The 15,552-nt window shown below is 52.2% G+C and overlaps 2 protein-coding genes across 3 annotated transcripts in view; both read right to left on the bottom strand.

The window, feature by feature from the left end:
• Nucleotides 1-15,552, bottom strand: part of ZFHX3 (zinc finger homeobox 3) — a 421,065-nt gene that overhangs the window by 162,558 nt on the left and 242,955 nt on the right.
• On the bottom strand, nt 880-4,511 carry LOC128853463 (E3 ubiquitin-protein ligase MARCHF11-like). Of its 2 annotated transcripts, none has more exons than XM_054078469.1 (4): nt 3,961-4,511; nt 3,079-3,119; nt 1,936-1,985; nt 880-1,221 (listed from the first exon to the last, which is right to left on the bottom strand). In XM_054078469.1, exons 1-4 carry the CDS (start codon nt 4,030-4,032, stop codon nt 1,058-1,060), a joined length of 327 nt encoding a protein of 108 aa, XP_053934444.1. In that variant the 5' UTR covers nt 4,033-4,511; the 3' UTR covers nt 880-1,057. The 2 variants fall into 2 exon arrangements, with proteins under 2 accessions (XP_053934444.1, XP_053934443.1); XM_054078468.1 differs by lacking the exon at nt 3,961-4,511 and adding an exon at nt 3,537-3,932.

Raw genomic sequence — 15,552 nt, 5'->3', positions numbered from 1 at the left:
CCACAACAGCTCCGTCAAAACCATTAGAGGCTGCGGCGCCCAGGCCTGCGCACAGATGTTTTGATTCCCACTCTCCTGCCACGACAGCCCCGTCGCCGCTGCGCCGCCACGCGCTGGACACCTGGCCCGAATTTCGGCCGGCAAAGGAAAGGAGGGAGGAGGAAAGGACAGCCCCAATCCCCACTGGAGGAGTTCCCCCCTCTGGTCTCCCCTCGCCTCCCTGCGGGGATGGTGGGGCTGGGCTACCAGCGGGGCGTGGGGGTTGCCCCACCGTGAGGAAACAGAAGTGGCGCAGAGGGAGGCAGCGCCCATGGGCACCTCGCTCCATCCCCAGGAGCTTCTCCCAGGCTGAAGCGCCCGTGGTTGGTCGGTCACAAGAGAGCGCGAGGATGGGCACAGCCCCGCGAGCGGCACGGGGGTCCCGCACGTGGCCGGGTCAAGGGGAGCAGGCGGGACCCAGCTTTGTTCGCAGCCCACTTCTCCCACCAGCCGGACGCACCCGCCGGCACGCGGCCCCAAAAGCCACACAAAGGCCAAACCTCGGCCACGCTCTGGCGAAGGGAAGCGGGGAGCCGTGAAAACGCTTGGCCTCTTCCCAGCCCGTCCCTCCTCAACTGCACCGCACTCTCCAGCGCAAACACCCCTCCAGCTCCAGCGCCGCGGCAGGGCCGGGGCACGCACCACCACCACAGCACCCACGAGAAGACGGTCGCTGAAAGCTCTCCCACCGCAGACGAGCGAGCCCGACGCCGGCGGGGGAAACGCTCGAGACCCAGCAGAATGCTGTGCGTGAATAAAGTTGATGTAAAAGCCCGCTGGTCGTTTTTCATCTTCTCCATACAACATTTTTTATTATCATTATTATTACTGTTATTATTTTGGAAAGAGGAAGGAAGCGCTAATGGGGAGGCGAGCGCAGCCAGCCATATGTCCATCAGTTTGGGATTTAGCGATCCCCGCTGAAGCCGTTCAACCGCTGGCCAGGCCCAAAGGAAATCTGCTCCTCCGCGCTGCTCCCGGCCTCCGGCACGACACCGACGGGAACCGGGGCGGGGGGTCAAAACAGAGAGATGAAAGAGGGACACGCGCCTCGGCTTTTGTCAAAGCGGCTGCCGGCGGGCCCTGGTTTGACAGCAGCCACGACAAGGCCAGGCGAAGGTGCCAGGCGTCCAGGGCCGCCCGCATCGCCTCCGCGCGCCCGAGCAGCACCTTGGCTCGGTCCTGCGGGAACAAAAGGCGGCGGCAGGGTGGGAGGGAGGGTATGGGGGCTCCAGCATCCGAAGGCCAGCGCTGCTGCGAGCGGCACCGCTGCCGTGCGGGAGAAGGGCTGGAGTGAACTTCCTGCTGCCCACTCCTCCCAAAATGACAAACGAAAAAAAGAAGGGGGGAAAAAAACACAAATACAGCAAAGCAATCTCCGCGTCCAGACACGGAGTTTCTCTCCCCTCTAATATGCCTTTTGTTTGCTTTTGTTTCTGGCTGAAGGTGGCCTGCGGAGCCGTACCCAGGCGGGAGGGCAGCTTGGGAAGCTGGGTTCCCGCACAGGAGGAAAACCCTTGTCCGGGAGGCAGAGTGGGAGCCTCAGGCCTGGCTGTAGGGCTGACTGCACGGCAGCAGACAGCCCAGCGTGGCCCTGCTGCCGCCCACGGGTGCTGCCGGGGGGTCAGGGGGTCCCGGACGCCCCACTGTACGGCCAAACCCCTTCCCCAGACTCTGCCCGAGATGCAGCCGAAAAGCCACGCTCCGTCTCACGCTTAATGCCGGACCAGACCGTGCTCCCTAATGAGGGAGCATTACAATCAGCTTGTAATGCTGAATTTTTAATGCTGCCGAGGGCTCTGTTACATAATAAAGGGGGAAACAGGAGCAGAGGGTGGCTGGCGGGGCGTCCCGCTCCCCCCGGCCGCCCCTCGTGCCCCCTGACCCGCCACTTACCGCCTGCGCCGCGGGACAGGTCGCGCACAACACCCATCGGAGCTCCTGCCCTGCCGGGAGGGTGCCACAAACTTTCCTCAAGTACGTGGAGGGGTGATGCCAAAATGCTCGCTCTCCTCTCCACCAGAGCTCGGCCGGGAAATGATTTAAAAGCAAAGTTCACGAGCATGTTAACTGCATGCTCTCGTATGTTCCCGCACATACGGTCTGCGCGGCTCCTCGCAGTAATACCCTAAGACTGTAAATCTATAACCACTGCAATGATTTAGTGATTAAAAACATGATAACATATTGTGTAACTGCAAACCACAGAATCCCTGCCAACTCTCCTCCAAGATACAGGAACAAAAATACAGAAAATGTGTTGCTCGCAGCGGTCTTCCTAAACTCAACGGAAAGATTTTCATAATAATAATAATAATGAAAAAAAAAAAACCCAGACATCAGAAAAAGGCTGGATACAATGCAAGGCTGGAAAAATAAATTTAGAAGTTTTAAATATGATTCTTGCTCTAACAAATTACAAACTAAACATGCCTCTCTTTTTTTTTTTTCTCTTTTTAAGTTTGTCGTAACTGGAATAACTGGTCTTGTGTGATGTCTTGCATATTCAAAGTGCTTTGTAATAGGATACGGAGACCAAACCTTATTTGCCTAAACTCAATGGGGTTTATTTTTTCCCCTCTTTCCCCCCCCCCCCATTTCTTTTCCTTTTATTTTCCCTCCTCCCCCCCCTCTTCTCCCCTAACAGGGAGGGTGTGGGGGGAGGCAAAAAGAAGAGAGGGCTTTAAGCTATAAAAAAGATACCTGAAAAGGGAGGCTGCGATTTGTATTATGACGAGGAAAGCTAAATATTTTTTATACATATATATATATATATTTTTTTTTTTCAAAGGCAGCTGTGGGAGTTTTGGCCTCTAAGCAGCCAACTTGACCCCATTCTCTCTATTCTCTTATTTCCCCCGTCGCAGGATTCCTGCACCTTCAGTCGCATTCGAACTCAATGTGACCCTAAGGAGGGAGTCACCGAGCCTCCAGAAAATTGCTCCGTATTAAACAGGAGCGAGAAGAGGAGAAAGACAGACAGACGGCCGAGGGACAGACGCGTATAGATCCCATATCTGCACAAAGTACAGGACATACCCGAGAGCAGCTTCAAGCGGGGACTGAAAGAGCAACGAGACCTTTCTCGCCATCCGAAAAAAAAAAAATAAATTATATTTTGTAAAAAAACAGCGGGGGGAGGAGGGGGGAGGGGGGGATTTAATTGCCAAAGGATCCCCAGCGAGGGGCGCGGGGGCTGCTGGAGGGGCAGAGCCCCGCGTGTGCGGCTCGGGGAGAGGGGCGAGCGGCGCGGCGGGTGCGGAGCGGGGCGGGGGGAGAGCGTTTGCAAATATTTAGATAAGCGCCGCGCGATTCAGCATTAAGTAATTAAAAACTGAAAGCGAGAAGGGCCGGGGGGGATCGGCCTACAGCAGCGGGCGCTGCCCTTCGCCTCTCCCCATCCCCCTAAGCCGCGTTCTTTAACCGCCCCCCCCCCCCCCAAAAAAAAACCCAAAACACCAAAACCCGCGGAAAACAGGGAAAAAAAAAAAACCAACCCAAACCCGCTGATTTACTCCGTGGGGCCCGGCCCCGGCGGGGCACTTGCGAGGCACTTTCTTCGCCCCCTTTTGTTCGCCGTCGCCCCGGGGGGGTGCGCACAAAGCGGCTCCGCTCCGTGGCCATGGCCGGGCGGGGCGGCCCCGGGGCGGGGGGGACCCGCCGAGACGCCCCCGCCGCGCCGGCACCTGCGCATCTCCCCGGCGGCGGCCGCGGCTCCGGGACGGCGAGCGGCACAAAGTTTGCGAGGGGGGATCCGCGGCGGTGGGTGGGAGCGACAGATAGAGCGAGAGCGAGACAGAGAGGGAGAGCGGGGAGGGGGGGGCCAGGACCAGCCCCATGCAAAGCAGCCCGGGCGCCCCGAGCGAGGAGGAGCCCCGAGCTCGAGGGGGGACACGGGGGGCCAGAAAAGTTGCCACTTACGCGGTCGCTTGCTCCGGCGGCGTGTTTAATCCCGGGCGGCGGCGGCGGCGGCGCGGGGGCTACGGATCCCATGCAGGCTGCGGCGGCTGCGGGAGCGCGCTCCGCTCCCGGGGCAGCGGGAGCCGGGGGCAGCGGGAGCCGAGCGGGAGCCGCCGCCGCCGCCGCCGCTGCCCACCAGCGGCATCGTCGTCGGGGAGGTGGTTTGGAATTTGGTTTTGTTTTTTTTTTTTTCCCTCTCTTTTTTTTTCCCCCCCCCTCTCTCCTCTCGCAGCCCCCCGGAGAGAGGGGGCCGCGGGCGGCGGCGGCGGCAGCGGCGGCGGGGTCGGAGCGGGGCGGAGCGGGGCTGGCGGCGCGGGGCTGGCGGTCGCCGGAGCAGGAAGCGCCCGGACTCAGATCTGATGATTGGGAAGAAAAAAAAAAACTCTTTGGATCTTTATTCTGCTAATTAGTTTCCTGCAAAAAATGGCTGATTAGTGCAGTGCGCATGTGCCTCATTACCCAGGCACGACGGGAAGGGCTAATTAGCCACCTTCTGGATCAATAAGATTCAGCCCAGGCGGCGGGGGAGGGAGCGAGCGAGCGGGGAGCGGGCGGGGGGGGGGGAGAGAGAGAGAGAGAGAGAGGGAGAGAGCGGCGGCGGCGGCGGCGCCTCCTCGCACCGAAACTTGGGGCGAGCGGCCGGCCCCCAGCCCAAGGCGGGGGGGTCCGAGCTCCGCGCCCCGCGCAGCCCCGCGCCGGGGAGGGGGCGGGCGGCTCCGCACCGCCCCGCGGCTCCGCTCCGCCGGCCCCCGCGCGGGGCAGCCGCGACCCCCGCGTCGCTCGGCTCGGTCGCGGCGGTGGTGGCGGTGGTGGTGGTGGTGGTGATGAAGTTTTTTTTTGGTTTTTTTTTTTTTTTTTTTTCCCCGAGAGGAGCTGGGAAAGTTGCGGCTGAGCGCAACTTTGTGCCGCTCGGGCGCGGAGGGCGGCGGAGCATCCCTCCTGCATCCCCGCAGCAACCCTCCTGCATCCCCGAGCCACCCTGCCATCCCTCCTGCATCCCCGCAGCATCCCTGAACCCTTCCACCCGGCATCTCCGCAGCGTCCCTCCTGCATCCCTTGAACCTTCCACCCTGCATTCGTCCTGCATCCCTCCTGCATCCCTGCGCCTTCCCCGCAGCATCCCTCCTGCGGCCCCGCGCTCCCCGGGCAAACTTTGCGGCCGCCTTTTTCCGAGCGGGACAGCGGATCGATAAGCGCCGCGTCCAGCCTCGCTGGCAGCCCGGGCTACAGGTTTCACCAGCCATCGCTGGCAACAGCTTTGTCATTTTCTAAAAATAAGAAGCTAAAAGTTATTGTAGAAGAAGGGGCTTTTTTTGTCCCCTGCACAATATGCCTTTTGTGAGTTTAATGCCATTCTGGGGCTCTCTATAGCCCCGGACAATGGGGAACTCCAGGAGGCGGCTGTGCCTCTGCCTTTTTTCTTTCTTGCTTTCTCTTTTCTACCCCCACCCCCTCCTCTTTTTCCCCCCCTTTTTTTTTTTTTTATTTTTTTTTAGGAAAGGATGCAACATTCCTCCAGTCCCAACAGAACCTCTGGTTTGATTAAATAAATATTTCTCTAGCCTTACGATAACATTTTTTGCTTTTCTGTTCGCGTCCATCTGTGATTATTATTTAAAATTTTTATTTCCAGCAGCTCTTCCTTCCCCATTCCAGCCCGGGTGAAAAATGTAGATGATCGCTGAGAACGTGGGATTTGAATTTTAGAAGGAGGTGAACCAGTAAAGAACCTCTACCCAGGCTTAAGGAATATGTTTCTTCATCTTTCTGTAAAAGACTTTTATTACTGGCAGAAATGCAGCTGAATTAAATAATCTCTCCTGACAATCTAAAGAAGCTTTTCAAATTGCTTTTTTTTTTGCTTTTTTTTTTTTTTAATAATTTTTATTTTTAATGTTAACCCAAATAATTAACTTTCCAGTTTGTTTCATAGCATTGAACAAGGAATGCAGTTGCGGTCAGTTTTTCCATTTGGGAGAACCTTAATGTAGATGTATTTTATACTGAAAGGTAATAAACTGCACATTTGTCAGTAAGTATTTTTAATGAAATGTATCGAGCTTTCCATATTTGTTAATGTGGGGGTAGAAATGTGAAATCTTGACAAGTCCCTTTAGTGGGATGGAGGGGATGAAAGACGAGGACAGATGATTAGAAATTTGAAGAAGGGCTGTACTACTTGATACATTGCTGGAAGTGTCTTGCATTTGGAAGATATTCCCAGGTTTTAAGAACTGAGGTTTAATACATACTGTAGTTATTTGAGTATTATAAATGCAGGACTGCTGTGGACTGTTATGATGCGCGTGCTGTGTAGGAGTTCTTACGTTTGTTAAATGGAGAGGCTCGAGGACGTTACCAGTTCGCCTTTAAAAGCTGCCCTTAAAATCTGGCAGTTCCTGCTCAAAATATGTTTGTCTAGATTCGTGGAAGAATAATTGTTAATGTTACTTGCTCTTCCAAAAGAAAAAAAAACCAAACCAACCCCAACCCACAGAAACAGCCCTAACTAAAAAAAAAAAAGGGTAAAAAAAAAAACCCCACAAAAAACCCCAAACCAACAAGCCCTGGGGCAAGAGGTAGGATTTTTTCAGGGCTGCTTAGCGTGCTATCTGTAAAGGTGCATGTAATTTGTACGCTGTTGTTCTTGCTGAATGTGGAACAAACGTGTTTTGATGATGAAGTTGAGGCGAGAATAAAGTAAGCCTTGTCTTAAGGCACTTGGTCTAACTTAGAAGCGGTGTATATTTTCACCAGGGGTTGTAGATCTGCTGGACCGGTCAGAGAATGGGTACTGCCTATGTACACACTTTTTGCAGAGCAAAGAAAAAGTAAACATGTGGGGAAGGTGGCAAGCAAGTCTAATAAGGGCATCGATGCTCCAGAATAGGCACCTTTGCAGGAACATGTGCGAACGCAGCGTCTGGTAGCCATGTACGCTTTTCTTTGCATTTGCTTCGTGAATTCTAGTTTTGTGTTGCTGTCCTCTAATTTCCCATGACAACATATGGATTCCATAAATGCAAACATGCCGAAGTGCATCTGTCTGGGTAGTTAACACAAACCAAACATCCCCCTTTTCGGCGATTCTGCTGTTCCTCTGGCTGGGCTGCGCTGTGCCCTCCTGCGACAGCCTCTCGCTGCTCCTGCATTCTTGTCCTTTCATGCTCCCGGGGTGATCCCCAGTGCCCCGAAAGGGAGGAAGGCAGCGGGCACTGGGGTCAGAGGCGCCCCGATCGCGGCCGTGCCCAGGAGCGGAGGGGTTAAGCGGGGAGAGGGGAGCGTGCCCTGCAGCCCCCCACCCTCCTGGGAGCTGGGTCCAGCCTGAGCAGCATCAGCTCTGGGGTCAAGTCCTAGGACATCTTCCATCCCCTCCTGGCAAGGGCAGGGGATGAGGCTGGGAAGGGAAACAGCCGGGCTGAGTGGATGACAGAGATTTTCCCCTCATCCTGAACACAGCCATCCTCAGGCTGGGGAACGGAAGAGGTCCCATTTTTTACCAGGGTGCAAATTAAAAAGAAAAAAGGGGGGGGGGGGGGTGGAATGTGTGTGAGAAAAGAAGGGAAGAAACAAGTGATGACTGCAGGACCAGCCAGAAAACCCCCTGTGCAAATACCAAAAGAAATCTAAGGAATTAAGGAATAATTTGTACAATACGCGTTAGGTACAGCGTTCAAACACGTATGTGCACGCGCTTCTCCTCTAGAAAATTTACTTCCCTTAAGATTTCTTTGTTCTAGGCAAAATGACAATCCAGTTGCTAAAATATAAGAAGGGACTACCCTTGCTTTAATTAGAAATCTTGAATATAGCCTCATCTGTTATACCACAAATGCCTCTTGTTTCTGCATATGTATCTCTGCACATGCATAGATAGGAGTTTTGGTTCAAATAGCTTTTAATGTGCTTAGTAGAAAGAAGCTCTCAGTATCAGATCTGCAGGGAAAATAAGACTGATTTTTCCCATAGGATACTTGTTAAAGACGCAGTTGAATTATTAGATTAACCCTATTTTTTTTGTGTGTGTGTGTGTTTCGCAGCATATCTGATACATTTGAGCGTAGAATCCTATAGTTTCATTTAGATGTTATTTTGAACAGATGGAACTAATAGCAGCGCTTTAGAAGAAGGTTATTATTTGTAAAAATGTATACAGATTAAGAGGAACAACTTTAAAGCAAAATGTTTTTCTGAGGCAGTGCATATGGCTTTCTGGACATAACTTTCCGAAAAGATGGTTGATACCTTTGACGTGTAAAACGGGGTAAGCGGCTCCTGTTCCCTGCGTTCTGCAAGGAGATGAAGTCCTCCCCTGGAAATGCTCTTGAGCCGAGGAGCGGCTCTGTCCTGAGGCAGGAGTGGGCCAGATTTGCACAGGGCAGTGGGGAAAGCAGTTGGGTTATAGGGATTTTTTAGGGAGCCACAATCCTATACCATTGCTCGGATCCCATGCTGGCTACACGCCGCCTCCCTCCACCTGACCTTGGGGAGAACTGGGGTAAAAGCTTTTGAGGTGGACGACACTGACCGGACACGAGGGACTAATGTAGGGATACGGGAAGGAAAAAGTTCCAGGCTATCTTTTTTTTTAATTCAGGCCTTAAAAATTGTTTGTGGAGGGACAGAATCCCACTAACAAAAAAAAATTCTATAATATCATCTGCTTGCGTAGATTTGTGCTTCTTGGAAATATGTCTGAAGAATCCGAACAAAGCGTAGAAGGCCGGAGTCCTTGAAGGAGCTCCAAATGATAAAGTCTGCCATTCATTTTAAACACAGCGTGCATTGTGAAAACACAGGTCAATTTGAAGGCATTTGTCAGATTTCCAGTTCCCTCTGCTCTTTTGCAATGGAAATGTGCAATCAAATCCCTGTACTAGAGTTGGGATGTCTGGCTTTATCAGTTTTTATTACTTTATGCTCAAAGCATTGTCCAGGTAAGCTGTCTTTTCGTTTAGAAAGTTTGTTTGCATGAAGTTGCATACGCGAAGGGGGAAGGCTGTCAGGAATTAGGCTGGAGCAGATGCATTTATTTAGGGGTTTGCAAAGGGGGGAAAGGGCAGACGATCAGCAGCGACTGATTGCAAAGGGCTGTCTAAGCTGCAGAAGCGATCTGATACCGTTTAAAGACGCCCAGCGAGAGGCATGGAAAGGGATATTCCAACAGCAGCGTGTTCATTGTTGGGATGCAGAAATGCAGCGGGGCTTAGAAAGAGAGGGCTGGAGAGACGCACCGCTGAGCAATTCTAGCCAGATAACGTGAATTTCTTCTGGAGGCACGTACGTGTTGTTTAATGGGCGGGGGGCCGCCTCCTTTATTGCTGAGGGAGAGACGTGTGGGGATGCTCGAGGGGAGCGCGTGTATTTCTCTAGAAGAAATACCTACTGTAGGATTTGGGCTGGGGGGGTTATTCAGAGGAACGGTTTTCTCTTCTTTTCTCTTTTCTTTTGTCTTCGATATATTTCTGGGGGGTTACCCCTTTATTAAAAGAAATCTGTCCGTCCGTTTTATAATCACTGGACTTACTGTAGCCACTGGGAGCGATGGGACATCAGCGGGCGATTCCAGCCGCCTCCGAACCCCTGGCAAGGGTGCTGCAGTCAGGCTGAGTAAATAGCCCTTAAGCCAACTGGCAGATTTTTAATATGAATTTGCCTTCTTTTTTTTTTTTTTCTTTTTGAAACAGGCCTTAATACAAGATGAGTAGATGTGTTTGTGATGGAAATAAACACTTGGACTACATCTATATGTTTCTTTGCTTTTTTAGAGAAATGAAGAAAAAAGTCTTGGCATTTAATTAGGACTCACTAACCTGATAAATATTGAACATCATTTCTTTGTGAGCCGCTCTGTGCGCCGAGTACTGTATGGATGGATTCCACAATTGCACTTGTTTAATGCCTATATCACCTCATGCCTATTGTATTTATGTTGTCATCAATGTCAGATTTTAATTAAACAATTAAATCACTGTCACGGTAATTTCCCTAGAAAACTATTTTAAATGAAAAATCCCACAATAAATGTTTGGAAACCATCTTAAAAGGAAAAAAAGAGGGAAATAAGTTACAAAATAAAATTACAGTTCCCACAGAATTAGAAAGGAAAAAAAAAAAATGTTTTCAGCACTGGGAGGAATTCTGTTTTACAAAGGTGGTTTCCACAAAATTCAGAGGATGTCAGTAGTGATGTAAACAGCCTGGCTTCTCTTGGGGCTGGGCTGGGTCTGTCAGGCTGAGCCGGCGGCAGAGGGACCCCAGCCCAGGGCTGGCGTGGTCCTGTGTCACCCCCCACTATGGGCCAGGAGCAAGTGACGGCACTGCGAATCGTCCATCTTTCAGAGCAAGCGGGTATCAAACGCTCCTTGGAAAATAGTCTATCCGCCTTCTTCCCCTCCAAATTATTTTAGAATTAAGACGGAGATTTGCAGAAAAGCCTGCGTCGAATTATTAAGTTAAACACCGATACCAGCTGTATTTACTATATAGTAACCACATCCTCAAAACCTAAACGTAAGCAGTGAGAAATGTGATCTGACATAGCATCTTTGCTACAGCTAATCAAATGGCTCATCTTTACCTCTTTATAAATATCTGCTCTTATTCCTCTAGAACCTGTACTTCTTTGCATGGAAAAATCACAAACACGAGATGCAAAATTCATCAGACAAGGTATCTGAAAGAATCATGCTCTCAGATGTACATTCAGAATATTACCTGTATTTAACATAAGCACATTTGACATTTGCAGCACAGCCTCCGATGCGAGGCGTGCTTATTGAAATTCGGATTCCAGCCTGCGATCTACCCTGCAGCTAACCCCGACCCTCCCCTATTAGCTGGCGTAGCCGCTTTGATTTGTGCCCTGGGAGGGCTTGGACAGGAGCTGAGAGCTGGGGAGCCGCAGCGAGGGCCGGGGGGGCTGCGCTGCTCCCCCTGCGCCCCAGCAGGCGCCCAGCCCAGCGCTGCACCCGCCTGAGGATCGCCTCCCGCCCCAGCACCCAGCCCGGGATGGGAATCCCGCGCAGGATTTCTTTTAGGTCCATGTTGCATTTTTATTGGAATGCAGCTTTGCAGATTGGGTTGTGCCTGGGATGTGTGTGGTTTCTATCAGCCCTGAAGTGTTTTACAGCTGGAGATGATTTGGGGGGGGGCACATGGAGCCTGTCCATTTGCAGCCAGGCTGATGTTTGCCTGCTGCTCTCTCTCTTATTTTTTCCCATGTTGCCTCCATCAAAAGGTGAGATTAACACTGAAGGGGGGGGCGATGGCAATGACGACGACACCAGGCCCATCCCTCCCTCCTCCTCATTTTAGTTTGCTTCTTGCAAAAGCAATTTGCCAGCAGATCCTCTTTCTTCCCGTGGCCAAAACAGGCTGGTGGGAATGGCAGGCATCCGCGGTGCCGGGCGCTCCCGCGTGGGGCAGCCCGAGGGCCTGGACACGGAGGCTGGACACACGTAGCTCCTTGCGGGGAGCCCACCAGCTGGCTACACTTGTGAGTCTGGGGCATAAAATCTTTTACCTGAATCCAGTCTGATAAAGCACGCGCTTCACCAGGCCGTAGCTGCACCGGAGCGTCCAGCGGCCACCTCAGCAGCTGCCAGGACGGGGCAGAGCCTCCCTCGGACCCATCCAGGGCCACCCTAGCTTTGCCAAGCGAGGCACTGCCACTACAAGTGACTTTGCTGAGCGTATGCAGACAGAAATACATATTTTTATACTTGGGGAAAGGAAAGGAGGAAAACTGATGAGGTTGCATAGAACCCTCCTCCAGGCAGGAGAGGCTGTGCTGGAGGAAAGTATTGCTCATAATGACACTTAAGCCCAGACACTTGAATGCTAAAGGTTAAACTTACATTCTTCAAGAAAGGGCTTCTTGCCAGCTTGAACTGTGTTGTGTGTTCACTATTGCCTCCTCCTCCTCTTCATCCACTCTCAATCCACTTTTGGTATTTGTTGAAATAACTGAGATGTGGGGTGGGTTTTTTTTCCTCCCCTAATATGTGTTCTCTGTGTCAGTACTCAGCCTTATGTCTGTCACAGGGTTAAAAAAATAAATCACTCTGATGCCAGTACAAAAACGAAGATTTTTTTTTTCTTAGCTGCAAACTACTATAGCTTCAATCCAGAAAAGACCAGCCTAAGCACATTTTCTGTCCTCCAGTGACACACAGTCCATAGAACGCCATCCTCTAATTCCTGTGCTTAGCTGAATAACCGGAACGTATATTGTGACAATAAGGCTAAAAAGTTAATACGGATTTAAAATACAAATTGAAAGGATGATATAAATACAATAAACAGTAGGACGGAGAAATAACTTTTGGAGACAAGTCATCACCAGAGCTGGAGATGAAACTGGTGCTTCCAAACGTTCAAGCCAAGGGATGAGAAACAAGAAAAATTCCCACCCAGGAGCAGCATTTTAAGATGAATTTCAGCATAATATGAAGAAACAAGGCGCGCTGTTTGGATGCCGCATTTAGATCTTAATGATCAAAGAGCACCTTCTCCATATACTTTCATGCTTCTCCCCAGAGATATTTCCCATTAAAATAAGAATGGAAATAGCATTATGGTTGTGCACGCCTTCTAAAGCTGCCCCTCTCACACAGTATCACGTAGGCTTTCCATAGAGAGTTGAGGTGAAAGCAAGAAACGAGTCCCTACGTCTCACCGGCAGCAGGTAGAGGAGACCCGGACTGGAAGGCCGGATCAAACGCTTCGAGGAGGAGCATGGAAAAGAGCCAGAGCGAGCTTCAGAAGTCAAACACAATTTTTATTTGGGTTCAGAGATGATAAAAGGTTAGCGATGTTCATTTTCCCTGCTTCCTGCAGCAAGGGAACAGGGAGTTGCAGTGCTCCGCATCCCTCTAAACAACAGCTCGCTGCAGTGTGTTTCTTGGCACAGCCCTAATTGTATCTCCTGGCCCCAGTGGAAGTTCACACTTTTTAATATCTCTTATTGCTTCTGCAACTGCTGCCACTAGTCAGCAATCACAAACAGGAAGCCGTGACTCAGCAGAGCCATAACCCGCGGGCTGACCGCGGCCGGAGGAGAGGGAAGATCCTGCAAAACACCCGTGAAGAGCCAGGGCTGGCCAGGCACCGCTGCAGGTTGCGTTGCGGGACTGGTGTACGGTCTGACCCACGAAACACCCGGGGACTCAGTTCCTAATTCAGCACTCCAGCTTACACCAAAACCTGGGATGCAAAAGCCCCGGTGCCGCTCTGGGCCTGAATGCAGTAGGAGAGGTTTCCCAAACGTGGTCCTCAAAGCATGGGGGCATCACGGTAGAGTGACAGAGAACAGGGACATGGGGGACTGGCCCCAGGTTTGGATGCCTGTCCTTACTCCAAAAAACAGGGGTTTTCCCCCACTTAGAGAGGCACAGCGGAGGAGGAAGCCGGTGAACCCCTGGCTAGGAGATGCCAGCTCGACCCTGTTTTCACACCAGCGGCACCCACAGCTTAGCCGCACCATGTCTCATGTAGCATGAGGAGCGGATGATCTATTCCGAGCTCTGCTTTCGCCTGTTTTCTAACTGTATTTAGCAGCGAGTTTACTCCAGACTGAGCCTGCGTGAGTAAGTGTGTATGTAAGGGCTGAGGATTGGCTGCGGCAGGCAGACGGTTTGCTGAAAGGCTTGTTAAGGAAGCACTACTGACCATGCAATCCAATTACATAATGCTTCAAAAAATAACCGTGCTGGGAGTCGTGTCTGGGCAGCGTGTTTCGGCAACAGAAAGAGGTATCAAATGTCTATCTTCCAACCCAAAGGCTCACAGTATATTTGTGCCACAATCTGACACTGCGCCTCGGCCGTAAACTGCTCTAAAGAGGAAACTTGCTTCCAGGGGAAATGTCTGCTGTTCCCTTTCAAGGCAGTGCTGCACCCTGCAGACCAACGTTATTTGAGTCCTTGTAAAATTACCACTAATCTCTGCACTCAGGATGCCTTGCATTTTATGGGTACTTGCTATGACGGCAGCTTTGTTTTCTGGGGTAAAGGAAAGTGCTGAGCGGGGAGAAGGAGGCACCTGGCCATCCGCAGAGGCTATGAGGGATCCCCCAGCTTTCTATCCTTGCGGTTTCTCTCTGCTGCTCCTGACAGAACAGACACGAGGATGATGCACAGTATCGTACTATCACACCTGGAACGTGCCTGAAAACAATACCTTGTCCTGCCTGCAAAAGATCCGGTCTCCGTCCCAGGCAGGAGCCTGCACAGTGCTGTGCATCTCTCCTGCTGAGATCCAGGAGGAGGGAGGGGACCGGAGGGCCAGGCTCTCAGTCGCAGCAGGCGACTCAGTCCACGTGTTATGGTTGGGATGCCTTGGGATTTAGAAAACCCCGTCTCCACACAGCACAGGTAGTTTTTACCATAGTTACTAATTTAACTGCTAAGCTGCTCTGAAAGGCGTCACAGAAAAAGGCACATTTTTAGTGAATAAGGAAATAGCAAACTAAGAATATTCTTGGCATGTTGCGGAGCTTTCTGTACCTGAACTGTTGTTCAGTTGCTGGGAACGCTTGATGTGACGTAAGCCAGCTTCTATGCTTGCAAGGAATGCCTGGATTTTAACCTGTTCCCAGCCCCGGGAGCAGCACTGCTCCCCACAGCCAGCCTGGCTGCAACTGGGGCCCCACCGCCCGACAGGACCCCCGCACCTCCCGCCCAGGGCTCTCACCGGCCCCACCTGGGCTTTTCCAGCAAGAGAGGGGATGAAGCACATCTGTCACAGCCACAGCCTGGAAAAATCAACAAACTCTACCTCTTTGATCTGCCAGCACTGTCTTCCAGAGCGGGCACCGTGCTTTAAAGCTGTGACACAACAGAGACGTGGGTTTGCTTCGCTCCTCTGCGTTCGCTCTCTCTGCTCCCAGCGCCCTGCTGAAGGCAGGGGAAGCCGCCTGCGAGGCCGGCAGCGGGGAGGAAAGGGTGAAGGCAGAGCTCCTCCAGCCCGGCTGCACGCTCCATCCGCTGCCTTCCTCCCATCTATTTCTAGACTGTTTACCTGGCAAGCGCACATGATCGACCCAGAAGGAAATGCTGACATCACTCGCCACCATGCTCCCTCCCCGCTGCTCGCGCGCTCGGCCCCTCGCCCTGCCACCCTCGGCCCCCTGCCCAGCCACCCCACGCCTGCAAAGCCTCTCCCGTGCACCACGGCGCTGCCACCATCGCTACACGCTGCTGCTTCCTGAGGCACGAGACCTGTTGTCCTGTCCACCGCAACAACGCGGCCTGGCACGCTGCTTCCCTCCGCGCCCTGGGGCGTGATGCAACTCACGCTCGACCCCTCGCTGACGGCCGCCAACCCTGCTGCCAACGGCGGGCAAAGCACACATCTTTTAACACCGGTTACCATTTGTCTGGTGCGACAGGCTTAAACATACGGTTGCTTTTGCTTCTCAACCAAAGCGGCTTCCCAACCCCCTTTAGACCTACAACTCAAACCCTCTTGGCCCACTGGACAAACTTCGCCGCTGTAGAGCAGCCGCCTCCCCACCCACCTCGCTGCCACGTCGCGTCTGTGTGCCGGAGA

This window comes from Cuculus canorus, chromosome 13 (genome assembly GCF_017976375.1).
Source record: "Cuculus canorus isolate bCucCan1 chromosome 13, bCucCan1.pri, whole genome shotgun sequence".
Lineage (NCBI taxonomy): Eukaryota > Metazoa > Chordata > Aves > Cuculiformes > Cuculidae > Cuculus > Cuculus canorus.
This window is presented reverse-complemented; position numbering and strand designations above follow the sequence as displayed.